Genomic DNA, 12,771 nt, shown 5'->3' with positions numbered 1-12,771 from the left:
TAACTGGGTCGCTGTGACCAGTGGGGTACCGCAGGGGTCAGTATTGGGACCTGTTCTCTTCAACATATTCATTAATGATCTGGTAGAAGGTTTACACAGTAAAATATCGATATTTGCAGATGATACAAAACTATGTAAAGCAGTTAATACAAGAGAAGATAGTATTCTGCTACAGATGGATCTGGATAAGTTGGAAACTTGGGCTGAAAGGTGGCAGATGAGGTTTAACAATGATAAATGTAAGGTTATACACATGGGAAGAAGGAATCAATATCACCATTACACACTGAACGGGAAACCACTGGGTAAATCTGACAGGGAGAAGGACTTGGGGATCCTAGTTAATGATAAACTTACCTGGAGCAGCCAGTGCCAGGCAGCAGCTGCCAAGGCAAACAGGATCATGGGGTGCATTAAAAGAGGTCTGGATACACATGATGAGAGCATTATACTGCCTCTGTACAAATCCCTAGTTAGACCGCACATGGAGTACTGTGTCCAGTTTTGGGCACCGGTGCTCAGGAAGGATATAATGGAACTAGAGAGAGTACAAAGGAGGGCAACAAAATTAATAAAGGGGATGGGAGAACTACAATACCCAGATAGATTAGCGAAATTAGGATTATTTAGTCTAGAAAAAAGACGACTGAGGGGCGATCTAATAACCATGTATAAGTATATAAGGGGACAATACAAATATCTCGCTGAGGATCTGTTTATACCAAGGAAGGTGACGGGCACAAGGGGGCATTCTTTGCGTCTGGAGGAGAGAAGGTTTTTCCACCAACATAGAAGAGGATTCTTTACTGTTAGGGCAGTGAGAATCTGGAATTGCTTGCCTGAAGAGGTGATGATGGCGAACTCAGTCGAGGGGTTCAAGAGAGGCCTGGATGTCTTCCTGGAGCAGAACAATATTGTATCATACAATTATTAGGTTCTGTAGAAGGACGTAGATCTGGGGATTTATTATGATGGAATATAGGCTGAACTGGATGGACAAATGTCTTTTTTCGGCCTTACTAACTATGTTACTATGTTACTATGTTGTCTTTTTGGTTTTGGTGCTGGGATAATTTATCAACCAAAAAACGTATAAGTCCCATTATCCCCTGGCCGCAACACTGTAGCAAGGAGTTAAATAAAGCCTGGTAGACTAGTGATATATAGGCAGTGGGAGATCCCCAGGTATCAGTGTTTCAGCTTCGTATCATCACAGTAGAGAGTGACTGGTGTTAGTAAGTCATCAGTGCTGGCTCAGACTGTCTGGGACATTTAAATTGGCAAGGCAGCCCCCTTCTCCATCTATGTATCAGTCATCTATTGAGATGAACTGGCCAGCCAGCCCCCTTGACATACTGCAAGATCGCTCATGTTGAACCCTAGCCAAAAGTGGAGCGGCCTGGCGCTGATATCTTGGGGTTTCCATATTCAAGGTATGCAATGCAACCTTCTTACCTCACACGAGATTTCCATGTGCTTTCTTGCATAGCGCAGGGCTTCCTCATGGTTTCCTAAAGACACATAGGCATTTCCCAAACTCCAGGACGCTCTCCCTTCTCCTACTCTGCAAGAAATAAAAACAAAAAGTCATTAATGGGTAATCTATGTGCCACAACACACTAGAAAAAGCAAGTTATATGTAAAGAAATCAACCATTTTGACAAATTGATATTGTTATTTGTACTAAAATCAGAACAAAAAGGAGCGGATCCAATCAAAACAAAGTGGGAAGCAAAAAAGTAATGTGTGCCTCCCGCATGGTCCAAACTGGGCCACGTGACTCCTCCTAAAAGGCATGACATCCAGAGATAAAGTCTTTGTGATGTAGACAGCACTCCATACATAAGACACAAATACATATAGTGGTTCGGGCTGACAAGAATAACCTAAGGAGGTGGAAAGTGAAGACGTGCCTCAGAACCAAGATGAGGAGATATAGGTGTGAAGAATGGAAGCAATGACCGGGATGCTGGCAGAGAATGGTGAGCAGCCGAGGGTTTCATCCTAAGTGTCACATGGCGGAAACTGTGTAGATAGGGGAATTATCCTCCTTGCTGTAAATGAGGCATGAAAGTTGGAGAGCATGCATGAACACTTTACCAAAGGAAGAAAATTATGGATTTACAAAATGATATTGACATAAGTGATAAGAAGAATAAAATGCAATTATCGACTTGAAGAATGGGGACAGCACAAGAAGGTCAAGGCAATGTCATAGACGTGATGTTTTGCTGGCTGTCAGGACAGCGCTAGAGATGGCAGCCTCCATCATGTGAGAACCTGTGCTGACAGCTGTCATCCTGGAAGCATTTAGGCTGGGAGGCACTATCCTTGGAGCCCTGGGGTTGGCAGTGGCCATTCTTGGAGCCCTGGGGCTGGGAGTTACCATCATTAGAGACCTGGTGCCAGCAGTTTCTGTCCTTGGAGCCCTGGGGCTATCATGTGCCATCCTTGGTGCCTGGGGCCTGGCAGGTCCCATCGCTGGAGCCTTGGGGCTGGCAGGTCCCATCGCTGGAGACCTGGGGCTGGCAGGTCCCATCGCTGGAGACCTGGGGCTGGCAGGTCCCATCGCTGGAGACCTGGGGCTGGCAGGTCCCATCGCTGGAGCCCTGGGGCTGGCAGGTGCCATCCTTGGAGCGCTGGGGCTGTCAGGTGCCATCCTTGGAGCCCTGGGGACTGTCAGGTGTAGAGATCGGCGAATCCGTACAGTAAAGTTTGGCGTCTGTACCTAACACCTACTGTTCTGGCACGGACACCGAACACAGACTTCACTGGGATGTTCAGGTTCGGCCCCCGAAACCCTGTGTGTTTGTCACACTGTCATGTTCATGATATTGTAGCAAACACTGCTACTAATCAGTGGTAAAAACATTACTGCTGGCCAGACAACGGCGGTTCCCATGCTATCAAATAACAGTGTGAGCCCAAAGATGTGATTGGAAGTAAAAAGTTTACCTCCAGTCACTGGCATCGGCTGATGGGACTACTACTCCCATCATCCCACGCCTGCCGCCGCTAATAACAGCATGAGCAGGCATATGAGAGTATTCATCAGCTGGCGCCTTAACTCGAAATAAATAAGTTTAAAAAAAAGCGGCGTGGGGCCCTCTGCAGTTCTGATATTCAGCCAGGCAAAACTGACAGCTAGGGGCTGGTATTCTCAGGATGGTAAGGGGCCATGGATATTGCCTAAAAATAGCAGCCCGCAACTGCCCAGAAAAGGCGGATTGTCTGGGGATTAATAATTTTCAACCTGGACAGAGCCAAGATGTAACCGTCCAGGCTGTGAACCACTGATGAATGAGCTGCTGCGAGAGCTGTGGATTACAGTGTGAAACAGAACGTCTAACAGGTGAGGGATATTGTTGTTTTTAATTTTTGTTTTATTACAGGAGAACGAGGGCTTCGGTGGAATAGGCGTTAGTTGGATATAACTGTTTGTTATTTTTAAATTAAAAAAAGGAAAACTGTGTGTTTGTTTTTATTTCAAATAAAAGACTTTATTCTGGCTGTGTGTTTATTTACCATGTAACTATAGGATTATTAATGGATAGGTGTCTTATAGATGCTTCTCCATTACTAATGGGCTTGATGTCACCGGACAATAGAAAGGAAACAACTCCACAAACATGAATCCCACTTGCCACCGCTACAGGGCAAGTGGGAAAAGCCGGATAAAGGGCCATAATTTGCGCATCTAATAAGATGTGCCTCTTTTGAGCGACAGTGGGCTGCTGTTTTTAGGCTGGGGAGACAATATTTGTGGCCCCTTACCAGTCTGAGAATACCAGCGCAGCCCCCAGCTGTATTCTTTAGCAAGGCTGGTTGTCAAAACTGGAGGGATCCCACAGTGTTTTTTTTTTTTAATTATTTAAATAATTTAAAAAAAAAAACAGACTGGTGACCCCTCTATTTCTTGATAACCAACCTTGCTAAGGCTGACAGCTGAGGGTTGCTTCCCAAAGCCTTAAGGTACCGTCACACTGAACGATATCGCTAGCAATCCGTGACGTTGCAGCGTCCTGGCTAGCGATATCGTTCAGTTTGACACGCAGCAGCGATCAGGATCCTGCTGTGACATCGTTGGTCGGAGCAGAAAGTCCAGAACTTTATTTCGTCGCTGGACTCCCCGCAGACATCGCTGAATCGGCGTGTGACGCCGATTCAGCGATGTCTTCACTGGTAACCAGGGTAAACATCGGGTAAACGTAAAAAAAAAAAAAAAAAACACACTACATACTTACCTTCCGCTGTCTGTCCTCCGGCGCTGTGCTTCTCTGCACTGTGAGCGCCGGCTAGCCGGAAAGCAGAGCACAGCGGTGACGTCACCGCTGTGCTTTCCGGCTGGCGCTCACAGTCAGTGCAGAGAAGCACAGCATCGGGGGACAGACACCGGAAGGTAAGTATGTAGTGTTTGTTTGTTTTTTACGTTTACGCTGGTAACCAGGGTAAACATCGGGTTACTAAGCGCGGCCCTGCGCTTCGTAACCCGATGTTTACCCTGGTTACCAGGGGACCGGCATCGTTGGTCGCTGGAGAGCTGTCTGTGTGACAGCTCTCCAGCGACCAAACAGCGACGCTGCAGCGATCGTGATCGTTGTCTTGATCGCTGCAGCGTCGCTAAATGTGACGGTACCTTTAGGTGCCGACTGATGAATATTCCCATCAGCCGCTGCCTGCTCTCACTGTTATTACCGGCAGCAGGCATCAGCTGATGGGAGCAGGACTCCCATCATTCAAAGCCAGTGACTGGAGGTAAACTTTACCTACGATCACAGCTGCATGCTCACGCTGCAATTTGACTGCCTGGGAAACGTGGCTGTCTTATTGGCGGTAATAATTTTACTGCTGATCAGAAGCAGTGTTTGCCATGATGTCATGCACAAGTTCGGATCAAAATATCAGGGACCACCTGGAGATCTCCTGACCTGAACTCAACAGCCTTGTATATGCCTATGAATCTGCTGAGTTTGGCTCAGAAGACTGGCAGCTGGTTCAGACACTGCGGTCTGTACTTCGACTGTGAATACCAAATGCTTGAAATCGATCTAAAGGTACCGATATCGTTAACGATATCGTTGCTTTTTGTGACGTAGCAACGATATCGTTAAGGAAATCGTTAGGTGTGACAGCGACCAACGATCAGGCCCCTGCTGGGAGATCGTTGGTCGCTGAGGAAAGTCCAGAACTTTATTTCGTCGCTGGATCTCCCGCTGACATCGCTGGATCGGCGTGTGTGACACCGATCCAGCGATGTCTTCACTGGTAACCAGGGTAAACATCGGGTTACTTTGCGCATGGCCGCGCTTAGTAACCCGATGTTTACCCTGGTTACCAGCGTAAACGTTAAAAAAACAAACACTACATACTTACCTTCAGCTGTCTGTCCCCGGCGCTCTGCTTCTCTGCACTCCTCCTGCATCCTGTGTCAGCGCCGGCCAGCCGGAAAGCACAGCGGTGACGTCACCGCTCTGCTTTCCGGCTGACCGGCGCTGACAGTGCAGAGGAAAGCAGAGCGCCGGAGGACAGACAGCGGAAGGTAAGTATGTAGTGTTTGTTTTTTTTAACATTTACGCTGGTAACCATGGTAAACATCGGGTTACTAAGCGCGGCCCTGCGCTTAGTAACCCGATGTTTACCCTGGTTACCGGGGACCTCGAGATCGTTGGTCGCTGGAGAGCTGTCTGCGTGACAGCTCTCCAGCGACGCTGCAGCGATCGACATCGTTGTCGGTATTGCTGCAGCGTCGCTTAGTGTGAAGGTACCTTAAGGTGTATGGTCAGCTAAAGACTATCCCATATACAACAACGTTATGCAACTCTTGATAAAGAGCTTTAGATCTATGAATATTTTAATGGTCTGACCCAATAAACGACAGACTACGCGAGTGAAAAACCAAGAAAGCTTGACAAGGATATTGAATATTTTTGTTAGCTAGATAATCTGTGGATGTCACAGACCTGGACTCACATGCATAGTCTGACTCCTATTCTCTTTTTATATGGTGAATATGAGGTTATAGCGCCCTCCTGTGGCTACATGAGGTATAACATCAGCTGAAGATGCACATTAAAAATACATCTGCCAAACTGGCCGACTTCAGTGCAAGCTTTCGACCTTCTAATCTAATGTATGTGGTGGTGTCACGACTATTCTCCCTGGCAAAAGATATAAGGTTGACAGATATAGGGCAACTGGATTTCAACCATCTTACCCTTTCATTCTCGTGGAGATAAGTGACCGCCAGAAGTGTCTGGCAGCAGCTTCATGCCCCCATATACAGAAAAGTACCCTTAACCCTCCAATTTCAGTGGGAACTGATGACCATCTAAGAGAAGGATGGGGATGTTGGTATTTCAATGGCCGATCGTTTTGTTTGGCATGTAGACAAGCCAGGTGATTCTGGCAGCAGCTCCCATGTATAAGAACTGGCATAGTAACATAGTAACATAGTTAGTAAGGCCGAAAAAAGACATTTGTCCATCCAGTTCAGCCTATATTCCATCATAATAAATCCCCAGATCTACGTCCTTCTACAGAACCTAATAATTGTATGATACAATATTGTTCTGCTCCAGGAAGACATCCAGGCCTCTCTTGAACCCCTCGACTGAGTTCGCCATCATCACCTCTTCAGGCAAGCAATTCCAGATTCTCACTGCCCTAACAGTAAAGAATCCTCTTCTATGTTGGTGGAAAAACCTTCTCTCCTCCAGACGCAAAGAATGCCCCCTTGTGCCCGTCACCTTCCTTGGTATAAACAGATCCTCAGCGAGATATTTGTATTGTCCCCTTATATACTTATACATGGTTATTAGATCGCCCCTCAGTCGTCTTTTTTCTAGACTAAATAATCCTAATTTCGCTAATCTATCTGGGTATTGTAGTTCTCCCATCCCCTTTATTAATTTTGTTGCCCTCCTTTGTACTCTCTCTAGTTCCATTATATCCTTCCTGAGCACCGGTGCCCAAAACTGGACACAGTACTCCATGTGCGGTCTAACTAGGGATTTGTACAGAGGCAGTATAATGCTCTCATCATGTGTATCCAGACCTCTTTTAATGCACCCCATGATCCTGTTTGCCTTGGCAGCTGCTGCCTGGCACTGGCTGCTCCAGGTAAGTTTATCATTAACTAGGATCCCCAAGTCCTTCTCCCTGTCAGATTTACCCAGTGGTTTCCCGTTCAGTGTGTAATGGTGATATTGATTCCTTCTTCCCATGTGTATAACCTTACATTTATCATTGTTAAACCTCATCTGCCACCTTTCAGCCCAAGTTTCCAACTTATCCAGATCCATCTGTAGCAGAATACTATCTTCTCTTGTATTAACTGCTTTACATAGTTTTGTATCATCAGCATGTTCTGCTGAGTGTTCTTGTGTATGGGGGAGTCAGGAGAAATAGCCGTCGACTGAACGATCAATCAGCCAACAGCATTCTACTATATATGGCCAGCTATAATCTGCTCTTTCTACAGAAAAAGCTACAAACCAAAACAGGGAACACCACAAAATACAAAAGGTTTTATTGAATACACAACAGATAAATACCAATAAAAACATTTAAAAGGTCATAAACATGGCATATAAACTACCCAGGCGGCTTGTAATAAAGCCAAAGGCTATCCCTCAACAGGCCACAATATACGGGTATTAAATAGATGTATTTAACAAAATGTCAATGTGTATCATACATAATATTATTTCCAGCATCTATAACATTGAGGCTTTGCACCCCTCTATTTTTTGTCTTTGATTTATTGGTGTATCCGTATGGTATTGGGAGCATTTCTTCCCTCATATGGGGAGCTGTGTCTGCACTATTATGGTAGACATGGATTGCTGGTTTTATGGCGTCACAATCTGGTTTGTATTGATGTATATTGCTATATTGTCCAGTAAGTGGATTTAGCTAGTATCATATTCTTGCATTCTACTTTTTTTTCTATTTATCTGTTTATACATATGGACACTCAGTGTCATGAATAAAAGTTTTCATAGGATAGCACAATCTGTATGATATGCATTGACATTTTGTTAAATACATCTATTTAATATCTGTATATTGTGGCCTGTTGAGGGATAGCCTTTGGCTTTATTACAAGTCGCCTGGCTAGTTTATATGTCATGTTTATGACTTTTTTAATGTTTTTATTGGTATTTATCTGTTGTGTATTCAATAAAACCTTTTGTATTTTGTGGTGATCCCTGTTTTGGTCTCTAGCTTTTTCTTAGTATTAATTATAATGGTTTCTTACTGACTTCAGGTGTATCCCTGTATAAATTTTGTGGTGCCCTCCAGAAAATGTTTCTTTGTCCTCTTTCTACAGAAACACATCTGGTTTACAATGAGACCCTAACAATATGATAAAACAAGAATATTCTTGGTAGCAGAAGAAGCAAAAAAAATGCAACAAGTTCAGCATTATCCATGGCTAATGAGCAGAAAGGTTGCAAAGCGTAAAATATAAAAATGTATAATGGTCAAGTAGGAGCTTCGGCAATGTGAGAAGGTATAAACGTTTATAAAGTCGATAGAAACAAGGGTCCAGCAAAAGGCTAGACTAGATGCCGACCCCCGAGCAGCTGCACTCACCGGTCACCTAGTTCCTGGGCGATAGACAGATGCTTGAGATGGTATTCTATAGCTCGTTCATAGTCCCGGAGTAGGGTGAACGTGTTCCCCAGACTGTAACAAGCCTGCGCTTCCACCGCCTGATCCTTCAGCTGTCGGGAGAGCTGCAGCGTCTTCCTGGAAAAAAAAAAAAAAAGAATATTCTAAATTTCTATTATATTTGTCAGTCTTTCCATGAAAATTAATTCATATTTCTGGACAGTAATGCAAAGCTATAGATTCATGACGGGATTTAGGAAGTGTGGTTAGTACAGGATTGAACGAGGTAGTGGATGTGTCACGGGGACATTGGATTTAGGAGATATAGTCCATGTATACGGAATGGTAAAATATGAATTAATAAAGCATATATAATCCATTAATGAAGTAGATAGATAGATAGATATGAGATAAATAGATAGATAGTTATATAAAAAAAATTGAGGCAGCACACCAAATAGATTATAATATTGAAGTGTTATTTAATATTTTTCAAGGTTGAAAAAGGACCACAGTTCCATAACTCTGGACCGAAACGTCGCCATATGGGCTATTAAGGCTATGTGCACACGTATTCTTGGCCACTGCGGATGTTTCCGCAGCAGATTTGATAAATCTGCAAGGCAAAAACGCTGTGTTTTTGCTGCAGATTTATCGCGGATTTACCGTGGTTTTCACTGCGGTTTTACAACTGCGGTTTTCCATAGGGGCAGTTGTAAAACCGCTGCGGAATCCGCAGAAAGAAGTGACATGCTGCGGAATGTAAACCGCTGCGTTTCCGCGCGGCTTTTTCCACAGCATGTGCACAGCGTTTTTGGTTTCCCATAGGTTTACATTGAACTGTAAACTCATGGGAAACTGGTGCGGAAACGCTGCGGATCCACAGCAAAATCCATATCGTGTGCACATACCCTAAATACCACTTTAATATTTCCATCTATTTGGTGTGCTGCCTCTATTTTTTTGGATTAGGTAGATAGCTATACTCTATTAATGTTTTCATGCTTTATGTAAATTCAGATATTAGAAACTTACAGCATAAGGCTGAGATAAAAAAAGTTTTAACGATATAAAAAGTTTGGGCAGAAAGCATTGTAGGTGTCTCAATATTGGTTTCAGTCACTAGGTGGCAGCATAGAGCCTTCTATCAATAATAGCACTGTGCCCTGGCCTCCATTAGCATGGGGTTGGAGATCAATGCTCTGTAGCAGGGCTGCACTGGACATGATGGAAGTTTAACATTAGTCCTACAAGAGGATTTCCAAGCCTACATAATACTAATGCAGTCTACGTGGCTCTTCATCGGCTTCCATACATGGCAGACGTGGACACCATGTCTGGCCAGCATAGCACCCCATCATCACATCACAATGGGGGCGATCACTGCGGTCACTATTGACTGTAAATGACCTGGATCATTGGATTCTCTGATCTTGGCCATTAGCGCAGAAGTCCGGCTGTCATTAGACAGCCAAGGACCTCAATACCTGGTACATAAGTCCAAACGGATGTTTATTAAAGGGGAGCACTATTCCTAATACAGCCCAACAATGTGCGACTAGCGGGAGTTCTATCACTTTAATGGGGCGGCACCAGCTCACTGTAGCCCTTCTGAACAGCAGATTGGACCCCCAAATAGCCTAGATATCTAAAGCATAGTTCATCAATGTTACATGGCATGAAGCTGATAAATACGGAGATATATGACTGCAAATTGGCATGAAAATAAGAGGATCCCTACATATATAAACCCTTCCCCTGTCTATATGCACCCATATAATCCACCGCTACGGCTATTTACTCTCATAGGAATTTACTAATTTTGCCAGAGTTGCTCCATCATTTATATTTTGAGATACATAAGATATGATTTTATTCAATAAGATGGATCTGTCCAACCAAAAACACATCGGTACCTGCCCCAGATATCCCTCTGATGTGCCCCACAAGGGTTTCTTAACATAGGCAAACATTGGCTCACATCAGATCACATAGGGTCCATAGTTTACTTAAAGAGGACGCTCCACGGAGTGCGCTCCCATCTTGTACATTTGTGACGGATCCACAGGATAGGCCAATGGAACCTGCAGCTACAGTATTTTGGGGACCTCCATAATGATGCCAAGTTTTGCCGCCAGGATCTGGCATTTTGCCTCTTTTTGCCTCTCTATGACCAGCTAATTCCTCATTCTTTAAGGAGAGGAATCTAATGGATAATGATGACTTGCCAGTGTTAGGAGACTTATAGGCCATGTTATGCTCCTCTGAGAAATTAAATATGCAAATTGCCTCTTCAGAGGAAGAGTACTTGAACTCTAGTGCCACCTATTTTGCATAGCAAATCTAAGGCCATGTTCACACATTCAGTATTTGGTCAGTATTTTACATCAGCGTTTGTAAGCCAAAATCATAATTGTGGAACAATCAGGGAAAAAGGATCATAGAAACCCGTCACCACTTCTACAAATTTTCACCCACTCCTGGTTTTGGCTTACAAATCCTGATGTAAAAGACTGACCAAATACTGAATGTGTGAACGTGACCTAACAGTCAGTCTCGAACCTTTAACGAGCTTTGCTACATAATTTAGGATTAAAGCCAAACTAGAATCTCAATTTGCAAACACATGTTTTGGGAAGTTTCCACTCCTCAGTGCAAAGCACGAGATCTGATTTGGTTGTATGAGAGGACTCCGACTGGAATCTAAGGGGGAACATCTCTCTTTGTGGAGAGTGACATGCCTGAAAGGCCAGTGTAAGAAGACTAATAGGCCATGCAGTGGGTGCAGAAGACCCCATGGCAGACACAATCTTTGCGTTTCTATTACCTACTCTATTGCAGATCAGTGTCACACTGGCCATAAAAAATATAGCTGTGAGCCGAACAATAGTTGGACAGGCCGCCATCTCTCTCGTCTCCCCCATACAAGAGCTATTGGCTCAACTTAGAGGACAAAACGCAGCTTGACACCTCCAATAGCGGCTTTTCTCCTCTGAAGACAAGAAGATCTGGCAATGAAATTCTGTTCCCTCCACCCTGACACCATCTGTCTGGGGAGATTCAGGAGGCCCCATACACATCATCATATGGCCTACATTTGTAGAGAAAGGTATTTTTAATGGATAGGAGGCATAAGCTTTTTTTGTTTCTCTCCCCAAACCACAGCATGACCTTTCCTTAGCATATTGAGAACATGTGTGGTATTTTTCCTTAATGACTTCAATATGGAAACATTCTGTAATCTGTTTTTTTTTCTTTTTACAGGTGACTTCAGTTGTGGTTTTGCAAAAACCGCTATTAATGTGGTTGATATACTGTATATTTATGTACTACAGTTGTGGCCGTCTCCTGCCAAACATAAACGTGGTGTGCATAATCCAAATATCTGTGCAGTAGCCAGCGTGCACATCCATGGTGCTCATCGGCCTGAGCAGCCACGACTACGGAGCAATCTCCAGGACTGCGTAATGCACATCGACATCAGAGTTAAATCAATCTAATTACAGATCAGTCGGCAGAAATGAACTAGAAAATAATGCAGCTGTGCAGAGGCGACGGCGCAGCTGAGAAATGTCATGTCGGGCAGAGCTAGGAGGAATGAGGCCGGCACATGCGGCCCTGATGTAAATTGAGGACAGTGGGACGCAGAACTGAAGACTGGATCAAGATCTGAAAAACAGATAAATGCGGAGCGGATCTGTATAGCATTAACCAACTGATGGTATGGTTAGAAAATGCTGAATAGGGGAAACAATTGTAAAAGTAAAGAAAAAATGTAAAAGTGGTGATTCCATCGAGGGATATGTCTAACCTTCAGAATCTTCACCATTCCAGAGAAGGATGGGGACGCAGTGCTGTTCACTGCATGGACAGGAGGTCTCCATGCAGAGGATAACAGTGAAGAGGACACATTGGCCCCTTCGTGTTCAGGACCTGTAGTGTCCCAGTGACAATCACACAGTCATCATAAAGAGATGGCATAACCCTAGCAATAGGTCACGATTTATATGATTACATAAATATTTGAAAGATGTCTGCAACAAAGTGACAGCGGCACTAAACAGGTTGTGCAACTTTGGTCCATGCCACCGATCTTTTAAATATTTTTATTGAAATTTTGCATTAGAAATGGTAGTGGATAAAGGGAAGGGAAGA

General features: G+C 44.1%; 1 protein-coding gene across 4 annotated transcripts in view; it reads right to left on the bottom strand.

The window, feature by feature from the left end:
• GPSM1 (G protein signaling modulator 1) overlaps positions 1 to 12,771 on the bottom strand; it is a 314,757-nt gene that overhangs the window by 154,019 nt on the left and 147,967 nt on the right. For all 4 annotated transcript variants that reach the window (XM_069748154.1, XM_069748155.1, XM_069748156.1 and 1 more), the window contains 2 exons: positions 8,599 to 8,754; positions 1,456 to 1,564 (listed from right to left, as the gene is read on the bottom strand). In XM_069748154.1, the coding sequence (XP_069604255.1) occupies positions 1,456 to 1,564; positions 8,599 to 8,754 (265 nt within the window). The remainder of the gene's footprint in view (positions 1 to 1,455; positions 1,565 to 8,598; positions 8,755 to 12,771) is intronic.

This window comes from Ranitomeya imitator, chromosome 2, assembly GCF_032444005.1.
Source record: "Ranitomeya imitator isolate aRanImi1 chromosome 2, aRanImi1.pri, whole genome shotgun sequence".
NCBI classification, from domain to species: Eukaryota; Metazoa; Chordata; class Amphibia; order Anura; family Dendrobatidae; genus Ranitomeya; species Ranitomeya imitator.
This window is presented reverse-complemented; position numbering and strand designations above follow the sequence as displayed.